This window comes from Talpa occidentalis, unplaced genomic scaffold, assembly GCF_014898055.3.
Source record: "Talpa occidentalis isolate TD23 unplaced genomic scaffold, MPIMG_talOcc4v2.1 talOcc4.17, whole genome shotgun sequence".
Classification (NCBI taxonomy): Eukaryota; Metazoa; Chordata; class Mammalia; order Eulipotyphla; family Talpidae; genus Talpa; species Talpa occidentalis.
In genome coordinates, this window is record NW_023601754.1 from 7665489 (window position 1) to 7692070 (window position 26582).

At 40.3% G+C, this 26582-nt stretch overlaps 1 protein-coding gene across 1 annotated transcript in view; it reads left to right on the forward strand.

The window, feature by feature from the left end:
- The window catches only part of TANGO6 (transport and golgi organization 6 homolog), a 157059-nt gene that overhangs the window by 63036 nt on the left and 67441 nt on the right, over positions 1-26582 (forward strand). The window contains exon 15 of the mRNA XM_037515990.2: positions 15904-16044. Within this exon, the coding sequence (XP_037371887.1) occupies positions 15904-16044 (141 nt within the window). The remainder of the gene's footprint in view (positions 1-15903; positions 16045-26582) is intronic.

Genomic DNA, 26582 nt, shown 5'->3' on the forward strand with positions numbered 1-26582 from the left:
AGGGTGGTAAACAGTTCGAGTTGTTAGGAGCAAAGTGGGCATGGAGGGGAGGAGCAGGGCTGGGCTGGAATGTAGAAGCTCTTGGCGTGCCAGGACAAGGCATCTGACCCTTCTGTGTGGGCCTCTAGGAAACCTTTAAAGGCCTGTTGTTGTTGCCAGCCTACTAGTAATGTGCTGATGGACTTCCTGGAGTTGGACGTATCACACTTATTATAGACCCTTCACTCTTACTTCACACATGATTTATTGAGGACCAACCACACATCAGATGTAACCTACATTATCTCATTTACCCCTTACCACAACCCTATGAGAGTCAATGTCTTCATCTTCCCCCTGTTCAGGCAAAGCAACTGAAGCTCAAAAGTTATTAGCAGTAAGAGGGCAACTAGTTAAAGATGGAATCTAGGGCCTCCCCGGTGGCGCAGCGGTTGAGCGTTGGGTTGCGAAGCTGCGCGCGGCCTCTGCGGCGCCGGTTCGATCCCCGGCTGCTCCCCGGCCACCAGAGGAGGGTCCCACATGGCGCGCAGACCTCTCCTGCCGCCCGCTGCTCCCCTCAGCAGTGTCCTTCGGTCCTTCTGCCTGCTCTGCTCCCCGCTCTGGCTCTGGTGGATTCTCTCACCCTCCCGCCCTTCTGACTGTACCCAGTGCATGTATAAACAAAACAAACAAACAAACCAGCAAACAAAATAAATAAAGCATGCCTCTATAAAAAAAAAAAAAAAAAAAAAAAAAAAAAAAATAAAGATGGAATCTAGAATGACTACAAGAGCCAAGGCTCTCTTATACCTGTCTGTGCTTTGCTCCTCTCTCTATTCCTTTTTCTTACCTTCCTTAGCTCACCATGGTCTCTGCTCCTGCAGACAGTGAAATTAAGCCATGGCACCAGTGACTCTTCAGCTAAGCAATTAAATACTTAATTTCTTGGTTTCCAGGGCTCATTTCAAATCCTTCACCTCCTATTCATGTAAGGTAGCTGTCACAAAGGCAAAATTCACCACCCAAAAGGCAGTTGTGAGATACCTTGGGATCTAGTCAGCTCCTTAAACATCTACTTTACAAGCTATTAAGATGTAATACCTTCCCTGCAGAACAGCTATTTAAATTTTGCCCTGGAGCCTCTCTTTCTTTAGTAAAGTCAGAATTTGAAGGCAAATTAAGGAGGATAAAGTAGTGAGAAAATGCATAAGTAAAACAGCAAGTTCCTCTTTAGAATTATCTTAAGTACAATATTCCTTTCCTCTGTAATAGAATCAATCCCTTTCACTGGAACTACTTTAGGGCAACAGCTACAGGGGTACCCTGGCTTTTCTCTTCCAAACTCAAAGAGCAAGCTCTACCTACATCACCATTTCAAATATAAATTAAAATTCCTAATCTTACTATATGTGATTAAGATGATCCTTGAAACTGTTCACACACTTTATAAGCCCAATTATGTTTTTTATTAACCCTGACATAGTTCCTTTTGTTGCTGAATCATGACTTCAACATTTTTAACTGATTAAAGCATCATTTCCCCCCCCAGTTTGGTCACATGGGATCTTGGACAGGGATGGAAAAGTGTTCTTAAATTGGTGCCAGTACAGTTTGGGCAACTCACTTTTAGAATCTTACTTTAGATTTTTATACTCTTTTTTTTTTAAGATTTATTTATTTTTTAAAGATTTATTTATTTATTTATATAAGCACTTGGTACAGTCAGAAGCGCGGGAGGGTGAGAGAATTCACCAGAGCCAGAGCGGGGAACAGAAGAGGCAGACCAACGAAATACACTGCTGAGGGGAGCAGCTGGTGTGGCAGGAGAGGTCTGAGCACCATGTGGGACCCTTGCCAGTGGCTGGGGATCGAACCCGTGCTGCAGAGGCTGTGGGCAGCTTCACAGCGCTGTGTTCAACCACCTGCATCACCAGGGAGGCCCTATACTCGGTTTTGTTTCTTGATCTTGCTATATGTCTCTGAGAGGCTCAGAAATTGCAGATGATCTGAGCGCAGGGAATGGCTCACAGAAACTGAGCTACCAAAGACCCAATTAGGACATCTCTCCTGTTCACCTGCCAGGGCATGAGTGCTAAGGTTTTCTTTCTTAGGAGAAGGCTCTTTTGTACTTTATGTACAGCTTTGCTCCCCATTATTGGTAATCTGCCTTTAGATGGAGACAGAAAGAATTGTAAATTATCTTTGGCTATTGATATTTTTTCTCAATGGTTTAAGATGTTTATTCATTTATTTAACAACTCTCTATTGAGCACCTACTATGGGCAGCTAGCATGGGCAGGCAATATGCTGGGTACATTGTTGAGGATAACTAGTCATTCCCAGCCTTCATGGAGTTTATTTACATTGCCTGGGGGACAGGGGAAAAATATTAATCAAATAATCACATAAATAAATGTGAAATGTGACTTGGACAGATGCTTTGTAGGAAAGGTGCACAGTGATGCCAGAGCCTGACTTAGGGACATTTTAACCTGATAGAAAGGGGAAGGAGGAAGTGACCATAAACTGAGAGCTGGTGGATATTAGAAATGAATGGAGGGAATGGGTCTGACTGAGGAAATAGCAAAACAGCGGCATTGTGTAAGGGAGACAGCAAGGACTGCATGAATACCTGTGTCCTACAGGACGCTTAGGAGTAGAGTAGTAAAGAAGGGGCTCGCTTGGGTGGTCTTGGAGAACCATATAGCCCCACTCTAACCAGAGGGCTCTGCTTTTCTCCTTTTCATTGAGCCTACTCTAAAGATTTCATGTGAAAAGAATGTTTTGCTGCTTTAGAAAAAAAAAGGATTTGAAAAATCGTAGTATTTGTCCATGAAAAAGGTAAAACCATATGGAATTATTTTAGGCCAGGAATTTAGCCATATATATATATATATATATATATATATATGGCTAAATATATATAATTATATATAATATATATAAAATATATTTTATAATATATATTATAATTATATATAAAATATATAAAATATATATAAAATATATATAAAATATATATATATAAGGGTGCCCCCACCCTTTTCACAATATATAAAATATATATATAATTTTTAAAAAAGATTTATTTTTATTTATGTATACAAGAACTGGGGTGGAGGCCAGAGGTACAGGGCAGGGTGGGTGAGAGGATTCACCAGAGACAGAATGGGGAACAGAACAGGCAGATCTACTGAAGTACTCTGCTGAGGGGAGCAGCGGGCAAGACAGGTGATGTCTGCCTCACCATGTGGGTTAGCTTCCAGGCTGGAGATCAAACTCATGCTGCAGTGGCTGCTAATAGCTTGATAGTGCTGACTTTAACCTCTGCGCCACCAGGGAATCCATTGAGATCTAATATGAAGGTCTCAAAAACTCTAGTGATTTTTATATTCTCCTTTGTGTCTTTTTGCTTATTTTCCACATTTTCCAGTATCAGCATTTATTGCTTTTATAATCAGAAGATACTGTTTTTTTTTTTATCATGCACCTATTTAGGAAAGCTGATTCACTGTATCAAGATTCAGGGGCTGAGGAAATTGAAATAGATGGCTCCCTCTGTCATAGTGCCCCCACCCTTTTCACAGCTAGGAACTACTCAGATATAGTACTACCCTGGCTTCTTCACTCTGAAATTATATGATGAGAGTAGAAAGCTGACTGACAAACAGATGTTTTTCCTAAGTGAAGCTTTTCTTAATGAAATGGTTGCTTAGAAACCAGACCATAATAATAACTTTTCTATATTTAGTTCATAAAGTGATTCAGTTTGCAAAATTATTAAGTCAGGGAATACAAATTAGATAAAATTGAACAGTATTTGCTATTTCTTGTCTTGTAGTGCAGTAAACAAATGGTTAAATTGGTAGCAAAATTTCATCCAGATATGTCTGTCCAGATGCTGTTAATACCAAGGACACACACAGAAAATGACAGTATGTGGAGCCACCCTCTCTGCTCTCAACAGCAATTCTCTAGTAGCACATAGATGTCTGATGTCTCAGCAGCATGTATTAAAAGCTGTTACATCTAACACTTATCACGTTGCTGAGAGGATCAGTTAGGTCAGTGGATCAAAAATTGTACGTGAAGATGTGCAAATAACTTCAATTCAAGTTAAGCTCAGTGAGACAGCAATGTAAAGAAGTGCTCAGGAGTGAAAATACTTGTTTAGAATGACAGAATTTAATAACAGAAAATTCGTTATGCTAACTTACTATAACAAAGAAACCTCAACACATGCCATATTTATCTGGTGAATGAAAACATTAATTATTGAATTCAAACTAGACAAAATCTAGAAGAGAATACAGCTCTATCTTCCATTTTCAATAATGATGTGATAGGTTAGCTGAGAACAACTATTATGCAGGATCACATATTTAGAACATTTAAAAAGCATTAATGAGCTAAAGAGAAAGTAGAGATCTACCAAACCACAATCGTAGACAAGCCGGAATCCTAAGAAGTAGACCAACCATTAGAACCTGCATTTGCCCTGAGGGCCTTGCTAAAATTAAGCTTTGAATTTTATGGCCTTGAAAGGCAAGCTGTGGAAATGAAAGCCCAAACCATCTTGAAGTGGGGGTCTAATAGAAGACCCCCAACATTAAGTTTAGGAATATGCCTTTGGGTGAATCAAAAGTAAAAGTATTGTCCTTTACTTCAGCTCTGGGGACTGGAAGGAACATTCAACAGGCACTCATCAGAAGGGATAAGGAAAGAAAATGTGTTATAATCACTGAATGGACCTCTCTTTCAGCAGATTTCCTCCTGCAGAGATTCAAAAAATTTTAGGGAGGGAATTAGAGCTTTAAGTATTTCTGTACTGTTAGTGTCTGTGGGAGTCTTGCAGAAACTAAAGCATTTCCCCTGTGGAAGAAGGCACCTTCCCCAAGACTCCAATGAATCCTCATAAAAATTTTAATATTTTTACTGTATTTCAAATTTGTTTTAATAATGAAAAATAGCTTGTAAGATACATGCAACATAAAATATGCTATTTTACTGATTTTTAATGTACAACTCAGTGATTCTATTCATAATGTGTGTCACTGCTACCTACTTCTAAAATTTTTTAATCACCATAAACTTACTCTGTAAACATTAATAACTCTCCCTTTCCCCATCCCTATGATAATTACTTGATAATTACTTGTATTTTTGTATAATAATTACAACATGGTTCCAAAATAACCAAGCACAAGGAAACAAGTTCCAGAAAATTTGAGATATTGGAATTATTGCATAATATTATGAACTAACCAGGCTTACTCTATTCAAATAATTATAAAACAAGCCTCAAAATATCTTCCTGAATGGTAAAACTCATCTAGCAGATTTGAAAAAAAAAAAAAAAGTACATAGAATGTCTAAAAATAAAAAGTAGAATAAAATAAAACACTCAGTAGTGGGTGGTTTTTGTAGTAGACACTGCTGAAGAAAATTAGTGAATCAAAAAGCAAGGAAGAAATTACACAAAGTTCAGGACAGAGAGGTAAGTAATATTTAGTCTCCAGATGGAAAAGTAAAAAAAAAAATAATAATAATAGATTTGATATCTTAAAGGTTTAAAACTCATTTATGTCAAAAGCAACATAATCAAAATACAAGTGCAAAGTATGCCTCCCTGGTGGCCTAGTGATTGTCCCAGCGCTATCATTGCAGCAGCCTGAGTTCGCTCATCGGCCAGGGAGCTAACCCACATAGGGCTCAGCAGACCTCTCCTGTCTCACCCGCTGCTCCCCTCAGTAGTGTATTTCAGTCAGTCTGCCTGTTCTGCTCCCCACTCTGTCTCTGGTGAATTCTCTCACCCTCTGCACCTCTTGCCTGTACCCCAGCTCTTTTATGCATAAATAAATAACAATAAATCTTTACATAAAAAGGAAACTATGAAAATAAAACAAAGCTGTCCACAGTAAAAACTGTATGTGAGAGTGTGTGTGCACACATCTATTCAAAGAATAGTGTATGAATGAGAGCACTAAAGTGCTTCTGTTGATTTAAAATTTCAGGTGGTTTTTTAGGAAGTTTTATTCAGATATTATTCACATGCCTTGCAATGTGTCTTTTTTAAGTGTATAATACAATAGCTTTTAGATTATTCACAGTTATGCATCTGTCACCACAATCAATTTTAGAATATTTCTAAAAAGATATCCCTTAGGCTTCACTCCTCAGTCTTTCCATACCTCCCACAGGTGATTTTTATTTTATTTCTTCTGTATACTTTTTTCTAGCATCTCAGTCTTTCACGGTGGTCAAGTACACCTTATGTCATCAGGGAAAATTTTTAGTTCAGTTCTTTTGAATATGGAAGCAAAATTTCCCCCTCCATTTATAGGTGCCCTACTTAGCACAAGGATTTTAACCTGAGGGCTACGTGGACCCCTAGAGGGTCTGGTCACTCCCTCAAATTGTAGGCAGAGTGTTCACATTTGTATATGTGTTTATGAGGGACAAGTAGCTTTTTAGGGGAAATTTATAACTCTGACTGGTTTCCACATGAAACTACAGGTGAAGGCCCACATGTCATGGTTGTTGATTTCGCAACCATCACTTTCCTTAAGTCACTCCTGGCCTGGAGCGCCTATCCCAGAGACTTGCCTAATCAACTCATCAAACATCTGCTAGGCTGATCTCAGGAAAAAAATGAGATTTCAGAAGAGTTGATGTCTTGCCTGTATCACAGCGTGGTGCCCAAAGTCTAGAGCAGGTCTTCTAACTTCAAGATAATGAATAACATGAAAAAATCAGCCCTGTCTTGTTAGAGCTTCAGGCCAGGCAACAACTCCCCTGGGCAGCCTGGACTTACTCAAAACTAGTGAGCACCTGACAGACACGTCCATCAGTTTTGCTGATTTCGCAGCTTGTCTTTGCACAGGCTTGAGGTGAACCAACAGAAAACTTAGAAAAAATGAATCAGAAGTTCAGGTGGTGCTCCTCCTACAGGCCCACCTACTCGAGTCCTGAGGAGTTGTAAAGGGTATTTTATTTCCTTTACCTAGATTCAGGGGAAAGAGAACCATTTACTGCTTTTTGGGTAAACCCGAAGCCCCTCTTTTCATTTTACCAGTGAATGTTCTGTTGCTGGGATAAAGAGAATATTAATGTGCTTTTTCACTCTTTGAAAACTGCTGAAAGAGAATTAAATAAATGACATATTGCTTCTTTCTCACCCATCATGAGATGAAAATAAGTTTATCTGAATGCAGGACAGTGATCACTTTCAACGCAGCAGTAAATGCTGTTTTCTTTTCCTTCCTTCCTCACTTACATCTTCATTCAGTACTAGGGCCACTTCATTTTATTTTTGTACATACCGCAGAACCTTGATCACAGTGGCACTCTTGAGACTGTTTCTTTCAGCTCTGTTCTCTTATTCCTTCCCCTCCGTCATGCAGAGATATTTGCAAGGCACACCATGATAAGGTGGACTCCGAGCTTTTTGCTGCCGTTTTGAGTTTTACTTATTTGAGGAGCAGTGAAGGGGGCTTACAGTTACCCAGAAAGGTGTTGTAGGTGGACATGTTTAAGAATCACTGGTTAAAAACTGGAACGCATTAAAATCTGAGTTTTTGCTTTCCTTTTGTATGACTTCTCTGTCATCACTAATGTCAACAGCATCTCAAGTGAGAGTCATTTGTGAATTTCATTAACATTACTACATGCTAAATAAAGACACCAACTGTCCCTCTGAAGTCCCATCAGACCCAGTGGAGGATCCTGCCTGTTCAACTGAGATACAATGTGCAGAGTGCCTCTCCTTCCTCTGACTTTGCAGTCCAAAAGTAAATTTTTTTAAAGATTTATTTATTATGCATACAAGAACTGAGGTATAGGCCAGAGGTGCAGGGGGATGAGAGGATTCACCAGAGACAGAGTGGTGAGCAGAACAGGCGCATCCACAGAAATACACTGCTGAGGGGATCAGTGGGCGAGGCATGAGAGGTCTGCTGCGCCATGTGGATTTCTCCCTGGATGGCCGGGGATCAAACTTGTGCTGCGGTAGCTGGTGATAGCTTGATAGTGCTGTCCATAACCCCTGCGCCACCAGGGAGGCCCCCAAAGTAAATTTTTTTAAAGTGAAGCTGAGTATGTCATATACTTGGAAATGTAAGGTTTATCATCTTTGGGGGTAGGGTGTACAATACTGTTTCGTTAGTTCTCATTCCTTAGGCACTGTTGCCAGGTGGGCTGTGGTGTAGCAGAGTTCAGGTTTTACAACTCCACTCTGCCATGCGGTTCTTCTGTGATCTTGGGCCATATTTTTCACCCCACTGTTCCTCGACTTCTTCCCTACTAAGATTAGGACTAATTGTAGTACCTACTTCAAAGGCTTGTGGGATCTTTAAATGGATGAATGCATGTGAAGTGCCAAGGACCTTGCCTTACCCATTAACTACTCACCGTAAATATTAGGAATTTTTATTGTCTTAGCTATTAGATTTTTACTTATTAGTAATATTTCCTGATCCAAATATCAAATATTGTTAACTGTCAGTAAATACAGATGATTCACTCACCTTTACCTTTTCTCTCCCAAAATGGGAATCAGAAAGCAGTTTTAGCTAATTGATTGGCATTATTGATAATGCCAATTGATATAATTGATTAGCTTATTATTTTACTGTTAGAGTATGTCATTTAGATCCTGATTTAAAGAGATACATACTAGGTATGGTTCTTAAAAATCTTTCACTGTTAACCCTCACAACTTACTAGCCTAACCCTATTTTTTCCTCAGGCCTGAGTAACACTAACTCATCTTGAATCTTTATAAATTTGTTGGGGCTTGTACGCACTTAACACAATTTAAGAGCTTTTGAGAAACAACATCAAATTGGTATGCTAGACGTTCTCATTTACTTTAATTACAAAGACAGCCCAGCTATTCAGTGGAATTCTCATACTTCCTTGATTTAATAACCAACTTCCCTAGTTTGTGCAACTTCCTGGATACCTGGAGCTAAAATTATTGTTAGTTTCCATCATAATGAGCAGTCTCAAAAGTAGCAACTGAAGTTCCCTGCTAAAGGGTAGAATTTTCCTTCTCTTCAGCTCCTACCTTTCTTACCTGTGTGTCTTAGCACTGCAAGGGAGGCTAGTCACAGATTGCTGGTTATCTTGCTGTAAATCAGAAGGAAAATTTTCTTACATGTGACCTCTTCTTTTCATTATCACTGTTACAAAACAGACCTTCCTCCACAGATTAATATACATTCTATCTTCTTTGTAGTTTTTAAAATGAACCTTTTTTTTTATGAATGCCTTTGAACATAGTTTGAAAAGATTCTAAAAACTTACCCCATCCTGTTTCTTAACCCACACAATTCCAGTCACCAGAGATAACCATCATCCCCACCCCTGTAAGTAATTTCTCCTAGCAGTTAACTATCCATTTTTATTATTTTTTTTAATTATTATTATTATTATTATTTTTTTATTTATTTATACAAGCACTGGGTACAGTCAGAAGCGCGGGAGGGTGAGAGAATTCACCAGAGCCAGAGCGGGGAGCAGAACAGGTAGAAGGACCGAAGTACACTGCTGAGGGGAGCAGCGGGCGGCAGGAGAGTTCTGCGCGCCATGCGGGACCCTCCTCTGGTGGCCGGGGAGCAGCCGGGGATTGAACCGGCGCTGCAGAGGCTGCGGGCAGCTTCGCAACCCAGCGCTCAACCGCTGCGCCACCGGGGAGGCCCTAACTATCCATTTTTAAATACAATGCTTATACATATCTCTATTGATTAAAAAACTTTTTTAAAAAAGGTTTATTTATTTATGCATACAAGAGCTGGGGTACAGGCCAGAGGTATAGGGGGTGTGTGTGTATGTATGTGAGAGGATTCACCAGAGACAGAGTGGGGAACAGAACAGGCAGAGTGACTGAAATACACTGCTGAGGGTTAGCAGCAGGAGAGGTAGGAGAGGTCTGCTGCACCATGTGCGTAGCTCCCTGGCTGGGGATCGAACCCATGCTGCCCATTATCTATCCATTCTCTGTATGAAGATTTAGCATGTACACACACATTCATGTGCACCTGTGTCCCTTCTCTTATCATTTCCTTTTCATAGGTTTTGACTAGCTCATTAGATTGTGTTTGCTGCTAACTATGATAGATATTGTTCATTGTTGAACCTAGTTCTCTCTTTCTTTCTTCTACATTTGCTTAGTTTTCTAGGTAATTGCTAAATTTTCCCAAATGATCTAACATCTCTATCAAAGATGTTATTTTATTCCATCTTTGTTCTCTCTGCCCAGCTGTCAACCTTTGACAGCTATCTCATTCTCTTTATCCTTGTTTGTGGGATTATATCTTTTTCAATCCTTAACTGTCACTTTAGTAGGCTTTCAGGAGAAAGATTATCTAGTCTATGGTCTTCCTGCCACATTTGATTGCAAATTCTTTTTACATTTACCTCTAAAAGAGGCTGTTATATTTTAAAAGACCATGTTCCTTATGACAGAGTTTTAAATTTTTTTATTTTATTTGTTTATATTTATAGGTAATATACTATATTCCAAAATTTCAAAAAGGTCCAAATTCAAAAGGTATGAAAAAAAAAATAACACTAGCTTCTCCCTTAGTCACGAGGTTCCCTCCCCCCAGAAACAACCAATATTATTTTCTTACATGTCCTGCCAGAAGTATGAGTATGTATTTCCCCTTTGTATACAAATGGTTGAATTCTATACACATTTCTTTTGCACCTTGTGTTTCATTTAACAGTACATGTTAGCATTTATTTCAAAAGTTCATTAAAAGCATCTGAATATTGGGCCTCCCTTGGTGGCACAGTGGTGATTCTGTACATAAGTAATTTTCTACTTGTGCTAGTGCATCTATTAGGATAAATTACTATTTTTTAAAAGATTTATTTGTTTTTATACAAGAACTGGGGAATAGGCCAGAGACGCGGGAGGGTGAGAGGATTCACCAGAGACAGAGCGGGGAACAGAACAGGCAGATGGACCGAAACACACTGCTGAGGGGAGCAGCGGGCGCAGCAGGAGAGGACTGCTGTGCCATGTGGGTATCTCCCTGGCTGGCCGGGAATTGAACCCTCGCTACAAAGGCTGCGGACAGCTTCACAGCACTGTGCTCAACCTGCTGTGCCACCAGGGAAGCCCTCCTAGAGTATAATATTTGGCTTACCACAGAATTTAGGTTTTAAACATGATACATTTCCCTACAAATGCAAACAAAGTCTATGAGATGTGTAAAACACTTGGTTTCCTCCCTCCTCACTCCCCCCATTCAGATAACAAATCACTTTCCCGTGTTCCGCCCTCACCCTAAGGGGCAGTCAAAACAGGTTGGATCAAAAGGCAGTTAATTGATACTTTGCTCTTGGCAGTTACTTTCCCTTTACATGTAAGATGTGCTTTATTACTCTTTGCTTTTATCTTCTAATCTAAAAACCTAAAAGGGTAGATATGAAATATTTTCCAGTAGTTTTCTTGGTAACTTTTTAAAATATTTATTTATTTATGCATACAAGAACTGGATACAGGCCTGAGGTGCAGGGTGGTGGTGGGGGCAGTGAGCGTATTCACCAGAGAGAGTGGGAAGCAGAACAGGCGGATCTATTGAAATACACTGCTGAGGGGAGCACCGGGCAAGACAGGAGAGGTCTGCTGAGCCATATGGGTCAGCTCCCTGGCCAGGGGTCGAACTCCTGCTGCAGTGATTGCCTATTGCTTCAAAGTGCTGAAACTTAACCCCTTGCGCCACCAGGGAGGCCCTTAATAACTTTTTCAGATATAATTCACATGCCATAGCCTTCACCCTTTTAAAGTATACAATTCAGTGGTTTTTATTATATTCACAGTGTGTATAACCATCACCAAAATCAATTTGAGAATGTTTTTGTCTTTCCAAAAAGAAACTCCATATCCATTAGCAGTCCCTCTCCAGTTTTCCCAACTCCCACAGTTCTAGGTGACCACTAAATCTACTTTTTCTGTAGATTTACCTGTTTGAGACAGTTCATATAAATGGAAGCATACAATATATGGGATTTTGTGTTTTTGCAGAAATGCCTGAGAAGTTTAAGGGGCTCGGTGGTTTCCAGGTTGACATTGCTGTATTTGGGTGTTGTTACCTATCTGAGGTTAATGAGGCAGGTTAGTTTTAATGGGGAATGATTTAGCCAGTTTCTGGCGTAGGACCAGTCAGCAAGCATATTTACAATTAAACTGTCTTTTCTATAATGCCAGAGTACCGAGTGAAGGGAGATGAACCTGACTGCTACAGGCCTGCAGTCACTGAGCAGCATGAGGGAGCATCTTAAAGCGAATCCTGTTTCGATCATAATACATTTCTAGCTTTGTAATGAAAGTCCTGGGGAGAGGAAAGGCCAGTTATTTTACAGAGTTGACTGACTCTGTTTTGTTGTATAAAGTACTTTTAAGACTATTTTTTTCAAGATGTATGACCCCTATGTTTGTAGCAGCATAAGTCACAGTAGCTAAAACACAGAATCAACCTAAATGCCATTGACAGACGACTGGAGAAGGAAATTGTGGCATATGCAGCCATTCCAAAAGGCAAAGTCGAGCCTTTTAGGACAATATGGATAGATCTTGAGGTGATGATGCTAAATGAAATAAGTCAGAAAGTGAAAGACAATTACTGGATGATCGCACTCATTTGTGAAATATAAATAACAACGAAAATAACTCTAGACTCAATGGTGGCCCTAGAAGAGGGGGTGATGGGGGTCATGTGACTGGGTCATGGCATGGGGTTTTGGTGGAGGAAGAGTGAAACACGTGAAGTTGTCCTCCAGAATTTATCTAGTTTTGTAAAATGAATCACAAATCAACAAAACTAGATCTAAAAAAGTATTTTCTTAGTGAAGTTGATTTGCCTATAGTTTATGCTTTGCCTCCAAAATGCACATCGAAATTTCATGAACTCTTGCTGGTTTGGGTTCACTTTTCCCTTCTCTGTATCTTCTGTTACTTCATATCTTGAAATACGTAGTCGCTTCCCTGTGATCAGAGTGGGTGCAGGTATCTCTCACACAATCGTTTGGTTCCATTGCCAAAGGAATTGATGTGTCATTTGCTGTGTCACATTTCCTTGAAGCCTGGGCTGGCCCGGAAATTACCCCATTTTCAAATTACAAAGAAATTATCAAGTGTGAGAGGCCCAGTGTCATGTAGAGGTTATGGCTATGCTTCCTCGGTTGTCAAAGGTCGGAAAACTTTCCAAATAAATAACAAAAAACGCCGCATACCATCTCATCCCTTTCACTGTTATACAGCCTTGGCCTTCATATAGGATTCTCTTCTCTGCTTGGTGTAAGAGTAAGGCAGGAAATGGTCTTGTTCTCTCTAGGGATTTATAAGCTCCTTGGAGGCAACAGTATCTTAGAAGGTAAAATTCACATAGTCAGAAGGCCACTTGGCAACCATCTGTGGAGCAGCCAGCAGGAAGACAAACAATTGCAAATGTGGGACTGTGGGAAGCAAGGAAGCTGTACTTTGCTGTTGGCAACCTTTTAATGTGAGCTTGGGAGCATTTAGTGCTCCCTGGTGGAATTAAGAGTTTGGCCGTTACCGAAAGAAAAAGTAAAAAAATCAATCTGAATTTGTTTTTCTCATCTGAAGAAGGATATGTTAGGATTTCTTCAGTTGGAAAGGAATATCAAACTGGCATAAGTATTAGGAGATTTTTATAGGCAAATGTACCCAGGAGTCTAGTGGGTAGAAGTAGAGTTGATCCAGAGACTCAAAGTGTAACAGGAAGTCTCTTCTCCTTCCCTCTCTTGGCTTGACATCCTCTGTGTTGGTGTGATTTGGGGGGACTTTCTCCAACTGGTGGGCACTGGCAGCTCCAAGTTAATCACTTCATTAGGAGGGGGAAAAAGAAAGCTTATCTTTGCCAGCAGCTCCAAATGCGCTCCAGAATTGAATGCCCTTGCCTGTGTCTGAGCCAGTCATTGTGGTGAAGATGGGATGGATGGAGTAGTCCCACGGGCCAGCCTGGGATTTGAGTTCACACGCAGCAGAGGGAAAGAAAGGAGGTAGTTAACGCCACTTAAACCACAAGGGCTAAGAGTGGGAAGGATGTTTCCCAAAGGAACACTGGATGTGGTTACCAGAGAGAGTGTAGCAACTATGTGCAACCAGTGTCTGCTGCAGAGAGAAAAGCAAGAGCTCCTTTGGTTTTAAAGTATCTGGCAAAATGTGTTGATGGAAGTAAATATCTGTTCTTTACTCGAGATTAATGAGGGAAAATAGACAAAAACAAGGAAGAGGGATGTTAGTAATAGCTATGTTTCAGAAAAGCTAGACACACATGAAATCGTATTTCTAAAAGAAAACATCCAGCAGATCTCTGAGTTGGGCACTTTTGTTATCAAAAGTAGTTTTGATAACAACAGACCTACTATAATATGTACCAGACCTTGTCTAGATCAGTAATATACCCTCTGTCAGAATTGCTGATACCAACTACCAATTTATTTTTTCTTTTGGGTTTTTTTTAAAAAAGATTTATTTATTTATGCATAAAAGAACTGGGGTACAGGCCAGAAGTGTGGGGGGTGAGAGGATTCACCTGAGACAGAATGGGGAAGAGAACAGGCAGAATGACTGACATACACTGCTGAGGGGAGCAGTAGGCGAGGCAGGAGAGGTCTGCTGTGCCGTGTGGGTAGCTCCCTGGCCATGGATTGAACTCATGCTGCAGTGGCTGTGGATGCTTCATAGTGCTGCGTCTTAACTCCTTGCACTACCAGGGAAGCCCTCCTTTGGGGTTCTTGTAGAACTTGGAAGCTGTTTTCTTTCTCCCCACTTAGGAAACCATTCATTTTTTCTTTTCTTATAAATTTTTGGGGGGCATAATTCTTTTTCTTTTCTTTTTACCTTTCAATTTCTTTCACCCATTTCTTCCACCCTTTTTACTATGCTTGTATGTCTCTTTCTCCACCTTGGGACCACCAAAACTTGGCCATCATTTTGCATAACAGAACTTAACACAAATGTAGTGTCACAGTTGCCAACAGGGAAACTGCTTAATTCCGTTTCAGCCATAACCTTACACTCCCTTAAGAGCAGAGCTTCTGCATGTATAAATTGGAGGCACAGAAAGGAAGATGTAGCTTAGGACCACATGCAGAGACTTCCCAAAACAGTGAAAATGTAGGGGTGGCAGGAAAGTGGATGGGTGGACAGGTGCAGCCCTCAGCAGGTGCTCCAGCATTGTATACGTCTAATTTATCAGAGAATGGAATCACAACCTACAACATAGAACGTGGTATATAAACTTTGCTTACAAGCTTGTCAGTTCAAACAGGAAAATTAGTAACTCAGAAAAAAGATCATTATAAATTTCTGAAGCATTTATATACCTTCCCCATCTTTTTTTTTCTTAATTTCTGAAATTTATAACAAGATTGTATCCTTGAGCCCTTTGATTCAGTTCAAGGATACAGTTTTCTTGTGGAAATTGCTCTCATCACTGACAGTGTCATAGAGAGAAGATGTACTGGAGTGGAGAAATGCAGCAAAGACAGGAGCTCTGCTGGGCTTCCAGCAAAAACATGGGCAGGCACAATGCAGACTTTAGAAGGGGTCCCTAGAGGGCATTTAATCCAGTCTTCGTCCTTCACCATATGCTCCCCTGCTGTGCTACGTAATCGTCTAGCCAGAGTCTGAAATCCACAATCATAGAATATCAGTGCCAGAAGTGACCTTAGAGATCACATAAAGCTGAGATTAGTCTTCATCCTTGGCCCCATGTTCTTTCCACTTAGTATGTTGTCTCTCCAAATAAAGAAAGACTGGTAGAACTACAGTCTCTTGCTGTTTGAATTATGATGGACGTGTTATCCCATCACAACCTGTCTAGGGTTATTTGCCTTTCAGTCCTAAACAGTAGTAAATTCTTCCTTTTTTATTTTCAACCCCAGGAGTTGCCCTACTCTCAGATGCCTACCCTGAGAAAATCTTGCTTGGCCTGTTGGCTCAGTATGACAGCGGTAAAGACCAGCACACAGCAGAGACCAGAATGAAAATGGGGGAAGTCCTGATGAGAATTGTCAGAGCATTGGGTAAGTTTTCCTGGTTCGTCCATCTGGAGCAGGGTGGGTGGGGGAGCAGGATGGCTTTTGAACCAAAGTCTGGTATCTTCATGCTGACCACGTGAGTACCATTTAGGGGATAAGATGAATAACGTACTCTGTTCAAGGACTTAGCAGATATGCAGATGCCCACTAAGAGATTGATGGCAAGAGTGTCCTTTTTCCGACAGCTGCTTAGTCTCCTTCCCTGAGTTGCGTTGGGGCCCAGGTTTCACTGAAAATGGGATTGGGGATGGAATGGGAAGTGTCACACTTGCTGAGCATCAGCAAGCATCAATAGAAGAGGAATGTCAGACAAGGAAAGAAGGACCTAACTCTTGTTGCCTGGAAGAGGCCCATTTTTGGTTTATTTTGGTTTGTTTGGTTTGGCTTGGTTTATTTTGGTTTATTTGTCAAATGACCCTTTATTGAAACATTTTCCTCTGTAGCTCTTATCTGGCTTAGCACTCCACCATGCCACTGCTGATGTCATGAAGGTGGCTGCCATCAAAATTGTAGCCCACAGACTGAGCAGTCCCAAAATCTCTTTAGCAGGACCAGAAAGTTCTTTAGCTAAAGATCAGTGCAGTACCTCAGGCAATGTCGACCGTCTCATCAAAAGTGATCTTTCCTGTGTGCTTAATGTTTTGCTGCTTCTGTCTGTCTCTTGGTGGCTCCTTGAGGGTTTTGACAATGACGCAGAGCCTGTCTGTTCCAAATGCTCTATTCCACTGTAATCGTCACACCCTTCCATCACCAGTTGCCTTGGCCAAGTCATCACCTTTGGGGGATAAACCCAAATACCAATTTCAGGGACCAAGGTAGAGACATGGCACTTCAGGTATATGACTTTGGTCTCAATGGAGTCAAACTTGGGCAGTTGGGAGATTCAGCTGATGTCAGATGAACCTGGATTTGGGACATCCAAAGACAATTGCCAAAAGAGGTGCATTTTATAGATGAGGAAACTTGTGAAGGGACCCTCAGCAATTTGTCCAAGAATCATTCTGCTGGCAAATAGTGGTGCTGAATCAAACCTACCAATTCAAAAGAAGTTGTTCTAAGTTACGCAAGTTGAGAGTAGCAGGTAATAGTGTGGGCTCTAGAGACACACTGCCTGTGTTCAAGTCCCCAACTGCTGTTTATTGACTTTGTGATCATGGAAATATTCTTACTCTTTTGGTGCCTCAATGTCCTCAATGGAGGGTGAAGGTATTAATAGCACTTACCTCAGAGGACTGTTGTAAGGATTAAATAACCTAATATGTAGAGTGGTGTTTGGCAAACAATAAGGACTCAGTAAATTTTAATATTTTCTAAGTAATGAAGAAAGATTGCTTTTTTTTTTTTAAGATTTATTTTATTTATACAAGAACTGGGGTACAGGCCCGATGTGTGGGAGAGTGAGAGGATTCACCAGAAACAGAGTGGGGAACAGAACAGGCAGACTGATGAAATACACTGCTAAGGGGAGCAGTGGGCAAGACAGGAGAGGTCTGCCGTGCCATGTGGGTTTCTCCGAGGCCGGTGGGGATTGAACCAGCACTGCAGAGGCTGCAGACAGCTTCACAGCACTGCGCTCAACCGCCTGCACCACGAGGGAGGCCCAAGAAAGATTGCTTTTATTTTTTTAAATTTTTTTAAAAAAGGATTTATTTATTTATGCAAGCACTGGGTACAGTCAGAAGCACGGGAGGGTGAGAGAATTCACCAGAGCCAGAGCGGGAAACAGAACAGGCAAAATGACAAAATACACTGCTGAGGGGAGCAGTGGGAGTGGCAGGAGAGGTCTGTCACGCCATGTGGGACCCTCGCCAGTGGCTGGTGATCCAACCTGCGCTGCAGAGGCTGCGGGAAGCTTCGCAGCTCAGCGCTCAACCGCTGCGCCACCAGGGGAGACCCGAAAGATTGCTTTTAAGAAAAATATTTTATTTACTATTTATTGAGAGCTAGGAGTTGGGACCCTGAGGAGCAAGGACAAAGGAAAAAATGGGCTAAATTAAGATAAAATAGTGTGTTTCACCTTAAGCCAGTAAATACACTTTTGATGATTTTTTTTTTAATTGGGCTATATTACATAGAATTGAGAAGAGATTAGTTTCTTGAACCTACATTCCCACAACTAAACTATTGACTGCTACACTGCATGTAAGTTGAAGCCTTAACCTAAGACAAACCAGCGTCCAGGTGTAGGCCAATGGTGTACTGTAGCCATTGAATCAGCCACCATGTTGAATTTTGAGAACTAAGTTATGGTTTAGAATTGTATTCTCACTACACATGTCCTGTCTTGGATTGTGTTATGAAATAATAGTGTCAGTGGTTAGTATTTTGTTTTGCAAACAATGCCATACATCGAACTAGACTTCTTTCCTTTTCTAAGCTAGGTCAGCATCTTCTCTGGTGCTGATATATTTGTCCTTGACTTCTTGATACTTTAGCATGTATTTGCTAGCATGTTACCTATGCAGAAAGAGAAGTGATCTCAACTTCAGGTTGGCTGATTTGTCTGTGAGCTATAGTAAAACTGGTAGATTTTACTCTTTATCCAGTAGGGATTTTGGAAAACAAATTAGCTTTTTGCCACTTGTATCAAGAGGTCACATCGAATCCCTCCTTCACCAGCATTTCAAATCAGATTCCACATAGTCATCCATCATTTTTACAGACAGAGCCCTTAAGTTTTCTAATTTATGGGTGACCCTTCTGACTAGAGAAGACAGAATTTATGTCTCCAACCACTTGTATTTTCCTGTCAGGGAAAGGGGAATATCATGAGAGTAAAATTGAAGTTTTTTTCCATTCATTGAAGAAAGACCTTATTTGCACTAGTCCTAAATATGGGTCTGACACCCACCAGGCAAGTATACCATGATAAGAAATCATTCTCTCACAGTAGGTGTGAATGCTAGACTCTCACAGGATGAAGTGCGACCTCTGGCTTCTATTTGTGTGCCATTGGGGTTGGCAGAGCTGAGAAGGAAAGTCTACTGCACACAGACAGCTTTAACATAACTTATATTTGTTCTTGAATCTCACCCTAATGGAATTAAATTCCCATATTTTCAGTATGCTGACATATAAATCTGGACACTTGGGCAGATTCAGGTGAATTTGGGGACATAAGAATACCTCATGCACTTCCTGTTGCCTCATAGCTGGAAGCACAAAATGTCTGATTATCTCCTTTGAGTGATGTTGAAATTGATTAGCATGTTTGCGGTTATAAATGTCACCACCAACCTTCCTCCTAATAATTTTAAGTAACCATAGATGGTTGTTATCTGCATCTATTATATCATAGCAGTTGCAGCTTTTTACATTTTACATTTGAGGAAACTGAGATACAGAGAGGGTTACCAATTTGCCTAATGTCACACAGCTAATAAATGGTGGATCCAGAATTTGAACTCAGACTCTCTAACTTCAGATCCAGCTTCTTCTCCAATTTACTATTTGTATCCTGAACATTTTTCCCTGTCATTTAGCATCTTTCCCCTTTCATTAACATGAACATTTCCCACATTCTCTATAATTTTTTCATGATTACATGATAATACAGCATTTAAATAGAGCAATTTATGGGTTCTAATTTTTTCGCTATCATGAATTACAATTAAGATGAATCCTTTTCTAAATGAATTTTGTATAGCTCTATGTTAATTTCTTAGAAAAACTCTTTGAGTTTGTTTAAAAGCATGTGCATGTTTTAAAGGTATTTATTGCTAAATTATCTTCCAAGGCGGTTGTGCTAGTTTATATCTCAATGTTGAGACATTTGTTAGTGTCTTCATCAATGCTGTATTTTCTGTCTTCTTTTTTATCAAACAAATATATAAAGAAATGCTCTTGGTTTTATTTCCATATATTCACTTGATCAAATTAAATATATTTTTTTAAGATTTATTTATTTATGCATACAAGAGCTGGGGGAGATGCGGGGGGGTAAGAGGATTCACTAGAGACAGAGTGGGGAACAGAACAGGCAGACTGACTGAAATACACTGCTGAGGGGAGCAGCGGGCAAGACAGGAGAGGTCTGCTGCGCCATGTGGGTTGCTCCCTGGCCGGCCAGGGATCGAACTTGTGCTGCAGAGGCTGTATATTGCTTCACAGTGCAGTGCTTAATCCCTTGCACCACCAGGGAGACCCCAAATTAAGTATTTTTTATATATTTATCAACTAGGCTTTTGTGGATGTTGAAGAGGGTATGTGTACATGTGTGTCCGTGTGTGAACCGTCTATTCCTTTTCTTTCACCATTTTTCTACAGGGTATTGATTTTGTTATTTGATTTATAAAAGCTTTCTATATTTAAAGATCTTGAGCCACTGACTTTTCTGTTGTAAGTAGTTTCTTCAGTTTTTTGTTTACATTTTAGTTTTGTTCATATTTTACGTTTCATTTTGGTTGTAGGCAAATCTGTCTTTATAGTATCACTCATAGAGAAAGGCTTCCTCAAACCATGATTTATGTAGGTATAAATCTATATGTTTCAATTTCAATTCTTCAATGTAGAAAATATTGTGGAAGGATGTTGGTTTAGTTTCTTTTATTTAAGGAACTATTTAGATTTTTATTATACTTTTAAAAATTTAATCTTAACACACTGCTAAATTACCAATCACTCCAAATGTTTCTCCATCTGTTTCTTATAATATGGCCCAATGTGGTTCTTGACAATAACCTGTGGACTGTTACATGTCATTGCATTTTTTAAAACTTCTTTTAAAATTTAACATTAAATTATTGTGCTCACGGTATTGAATTTGTAATTGGGACATTATTTGACAAGCAATGAATTAAAGCAAAGGGATTGAATACATCTGTGGGGTTATTTCCTTCTGCAATTGCCTGGAGAATTAGTCCTCATCTCATGTAGACTACACCCCTTTTTCACAAGTGCCAGTTACAAAATCTTCTCTCTTCAACAGAACTGGACGAGCACCACCCTGTCTTCTTTGTTCCTCTAGACCAGTAATTCCAAAAATGGGTGCGATGGGAGGATTTAGTCCTCTAGGGAACATTGGCAATGTCTTGACACTTTTAATTGTTATAAGGCAAGATGGAGGAGGTGTTTATAGAGATGTTACTGGCATGTAGTGGGCAGAGGCCAGGGTACTGCTTAAGCTCCTACGGTGCACAGGACAGCCCCTCATCACAGAGACTTATCAGGCTCAAAATGTCAACATTGCTGCTGTTGAGACATTGTGCTGGGGCTCATGTGAGCCATTCTGTGACTGCTTTGTAACATCCCTGAGATATTTGTTAAATCCAGGACTGCATATACTCTTGCATGCTGGTCACAGCTGTGCATAAACCCCAAGAGGCATCACTGTCTGAATGGCAGCCCTGGGGTTACACACCCATCAGTTTGTATAGTCAGTCATGCTGGAGGCCTTGTGAGTTCTAGCCTGTCTCACATCTCAGTTACATTTTAGATTGCTATCTCACTGGAAGAGTTTGAAAAAGCATTCATTCCTTTCTCTAATACATTGATAAATCCTTTTGTTTGGGAGAGCTTCTGCACATGGCTCATCTTAACTATATTATACCAACCTTTTTACTAAATAGGAAAGAGTGTCCGTGTTAGCTTGTGCTTACCTTTAGAGGATGATAATAGGAATGAAAGTATATTTTAAAATAATTCCTTGTACTTAGGGAATACTTTTTGTCCTTAGCTATTTATTTCTCATTCTAAGGAAAAAGAGAAAAATAAATGAAATTGCTTTATATTTGTACATGGCTCTCATTTGAATCCCAAGCTCAGATCAGAAATCTTTCATGAAAAAACACTTTCCACCTTTGTCTATAAGAATACACAACATTCTCCAAATTCTAATTGAATCTTCTGCTTTTGTCAAGCTCCTAGGTCATAGAAATTTCTGGGTCATTTGATACCTCTTCTTGATATTCAGAGTTCTTTTTTTTTTTTATCTTGAATATACTTATTATTTTTCTTAATGTTGGAGGTGAAGGGCACCAATGTAGTTCAGCTTAAGAGCTTTTTTTGAGTCATTAACTGTTCTGTGCCTGCAACGGGAAAGAAGAACATGAAAATGCCAGTATGCAGTTGAGTAAGAAAATTGCCTCCTACACAAATCATCCCCTCAATGGAGATGATGGAGCTGTGCAGGGCTATTATGGGAGCACAGAGAAGTGGTTTTGTCTGTGCTTTTTCTTCTCAAGACCCTACTCTTGAATCTGACTTTGTGCAAGAGGGCGACATTCATTCCTCCTCATTATTGCAGCACAGAAGGTCAGTTTTTGAAAAATAGTTTTTCTATGAGTTTTCAGAGATGGTCACCTCATAGTATAGGCCTAAATTAAAACGACAAGGTAGTTTGGGTGTGAAAATCCTTGACTGCCAGTCTGGGAATTTAGCATTCATGGATTTCAGCAGCAACAAACAACAGTCAAAGATTAGCATTTAGGGCCTTCCTGGTGGTCCAAGGGGTTAAGATGCAAGCTATGAAGCAATCCACAGCCACTGCAACACAGGTACGATCCCCGGCCGGCCAGGGAGCAACCCACATGGCGCAGCAGACCTCTCCTACCTCGCCCGCTACTCCCCTCAGCAGTGTACTTCCGTCAATCTGCCTGTTCTGTTCCCCACTCTGTCTCTGGTGAATCCTTTTACCCCCCTGGCACCTCTGGCCTGTACCCCAGCTCTTGTACTCATAAATAAATAAAACTTTAAAAAAAAAAAACCACAAGGATTAGTGTTTACATATTGTAAAAGGAGAAATTGTGAGCAGACTTCAGATGATCAAATGAAATGCTTCTTGCCAAGTCTGCCTGGGTTAACATCAGTACAATTCAACAAATGTTTCTATTAACCTAAGTTAGAAATACCAATCTGGCCAGAACTGAAGGGTGAAGCCATGACTGAGTAACTCTTTTCTTCTTCCTCCTCCTCCTCTCTTTCTTTTGTCAATTTAAAATCTATTTAAAGACCTTCCTCCTCCTACTTGTATAAGCAACACATGGTTGTTTTGAACAATTTAGAAAATAATAAAAAATCTAAAAAAAGAAAGTAATCATTGATAGTCTCACCATTCAGAAATAACTACTCTTTGTTTACATTTGGGTGTTTCCTTCTAGCTTCTTTTTCTTTTTCAGAATTGTAATTACACTATTTGTATATTGCTTTTTTAAATTTAACATTATTTATAAGCACTTCCCATGTCATTAAATATTTATTGAAAATATATTTATTGGTCATGTTGTAATCCAATAAACTGAATTTATTGTAATTAATTATCATCTAGAAAGATAATATTGCTTAATTAGGTTGTTTCCAGTTCCTTTCTTTATGAGGAACATAAGAAGTGTGCTATTGATTATGCTTATGCTTAAATCCCTTTGGTGAGTCTTTGATTCTTTCCTTAGGGTTGGTTCCTACACGGCAAATTACTAAGAAGATGTAATTTACTTAATGATTACTAAGTGTAATCAAAGCGTATGTATGCTTTTAATGCTCAATAATTAGTGCTAAGTTGCCCTCCAGATCTGTGCACTTCTGTCCACAGTGGATGAAGCTGCTCATATTTCACAAAGGAAAGTTATTGCATGACTTCTAACCAAATTTGTAATCCTGACCAGCCCTCTCTAAAATGTGTGCCTTTGTTTCTAGAGTGAATAGAGGAAGCTGTCAGGAATGTGAGTGTCTGGGTAGGTGCATGAAGGAAGAAAGGGGAGGGAGGGCCTGATGGATGGAAGGGCGGATGCATGACTCAGTGCAAACCCATAGCTGCTCTAGAAGAGCAACTCAGACCTGGTAGTGTCATCAGAATATATAAAGAACAGCACGTAATTATCTTAGAGGCAGATGTAGACTTCGAATGGGCACGCTCAAACAAGTTCTAATTTACTCTAGGTCAGTAACTTCTAAAAATGGGAACAGAAATAGAAAGCCATGTTCTTATTGTTGCATTTGAAGAGTTTACCTTTTAGTGAACTCTGTGGGAAATATCAGGAATTAATATTTTGAATGAGGATTGAGGGGAGAGATGAAAATCTCCGTTTCCTACACCATGGCAAGAAGAATGAGGCGAAGCAGCTGGCAATGCTGAGGCGAAGCACCCTATACTTCTAGATGTTCTATATTCCAAGAAAGGGTGGGTGCCTCCTGGGCTTTTGCATGCATTGCTAACTCTTAATACCTGCAGAACACCCTAATGTGCTTTGTCAACTTTTTCATATCACGTAATTAATTTTTATGTTTTAGTTTAGCAATCGCTTTGCCCCCTCAGAGCTCAAGTGATTGACAACTTGTGATCCCATCGACTTCAGGAGGAAGCCCATAATCTGGCTTTAGAAAAACTGTCATCTGCCCAGAGAGGAGCAAATTCAGCCCCAAATTCTACTCTGACAACCACCTTCTTTTAGCCAGTGCTGCAAAAAAGAAACAAAAAGAAAAAAAGAGAATGATTGGATTTGTTGAGCAGGCGCCCATGATTTCCTATTGGAATGACTGGAAATTATGATGAGGGCAAGAGTTTTAAACAGCTGCATGACATTTTAGAGTAGAGATGTACCTCACTTTGCACCATTTTTTCAACCATTTCTCTGTCGATGAAACTTCACATTTTTCTATTTTTTTCCTTGTGACTTGCAGCACTGTAGCATAAATTCTCATAAATATGTGCCAACAGAAATAATATTTTATGGGCCTCCCTGGTGGTGCAAGGTATTAAGCACTGCACTATGCAGCAATCCGCAGCCTCTGCAGCACGAGTTCGATCCCCAGCCGGCCAGGGAGAAACCCACATGGCACAGCAGACCTCTCCTGCCTCGCCCACTGCTCCCCTCATCAATGTATTTTAGTCAGTCTGCCTGTTCTGTTCCCCACTCTGTTTCTGGTGAATCCTCTTACCCCCTCCCCCGCACCTCTGGCTTGTATGCATAAATACATAAATCTTTAAAAAAAAAAAAGAAATAGAATTTTATATATGTGTGTATATATATGTCCTTCACATATATATGTACATGCTAAAGTACTGGGACGTTTATTTCCATTAGATTGGTATTTGCCAAAATAGAATCACTGTCTCAAAGGTTGTTTATATATTAAATTGTTTATATGCTAACTGTCAAATAGAGAAAACTATCTCTCGAAGTTTCATTTTCCAGAGTGACTGGACTAAGAAAGTCCTCTGTGCTATTTTGTCATATGTCTTAATTGCAATGTGGGAAGGAGGGGGGAGTTTTAAGGCTGCTGCAATATTATTACATTTTTCTATTAAGTAACTTAAAAGATCAGCCAAGAAATGTCAAAATAAATCACCTTTAGAAGTTCTTATTTCATAGTATTTCCTTAAAGATGCAACATTATAATCAGTTACCTCAAGGGCATTCTAATTAGGTAGTTTCCATAAACATTTTTTTTAAGATTTATTTATTTATGCATACAAGAGCTGGGGTACAGGCCAGAGGTGCGGGGGAGGGGGGTGAGAGGATTCACCAGAGACAGAGTGGGGAACAGAATAGGCAGACTGACTGAAATACACTGCTGAGGGGAGCAGCACGCGAGTCAGGAGAGGTCTGCGCCGTGTGGGTTACTCCCTGGCCAGCCGGGATCGAACTCGTGCTGCAGAGGCTGCAAATTGCTTCATAGTGTGGTGCTTAACCCCTTGCGCCACCAGGGAGGCCCTCCAGAAACATTTTGACTTTTAATTAGTAATGCATTTTTTTTTTTTCTTTGAGGGCTTTTTCTTGGTTCACTTCACTGTAAAAACATCCCCATAACTTAGTGGCTTAAAATAACAACCATTTATTTGTCCAGAATTCTGCAATATGGGTAAAGTTTGGAAGGGGCAGCTCATCTCTGCTTTGTGTGGTGTTGTCTGGGTTCAGCTAGTGGTTCTTCAGCTATTTGTGGCATATGTTGGCTGGGGTCACCTGGGTAGTTACATTCTGTAGGGATCTTGACTGCAGTGCCTCAATGCCCCTCTGTGTGGCTTCTCACTGTCCCTGAGTGTGGGTATTCATCATACGGTAGTTTAGACCAAACCTCTGTTCTGGATGGTGAATGTTTCCCAAACAAAAGGAGAAATGGCCTGGCCTGTTAAGAGTTAAACCTACTGGCTTAGCATGACTTCAGGTCCCAAAAGTTTCTGGAGTAGCATCACTTTGCTAAGTGTCATTTCACTACAGCGTTGATGAGGGAAAGAAGGAATCCCAGGGCCCCCCTGGTGGTGCAGCGGTTGAGCGCTGGGCTGTGAAACTGCCCCCAGCCTCTGCAGCACCAGTTCGATCCTCGGCCGCCGGCAAGGGTCCCACATGGCACGCAGACCTCTTCTGCCGCACCCGCCGCTCCCCTCAGCAGTGTACTTTGGTCCATCTGCCTGTTCTGTTCCCCACTCTGGCTCTGGTGAATTCTCTCACCCTCCCACGCTTCTGACTGTACCCAGTGCTTGTATAAATAAATAAATATATCTTAAAAAAAAAAAAAAGGAATCCCAGCCAACACTGAAAGAAATGACATTATTCAAGGATATCATTTTTGTTATTTTGTTTCACGTCACA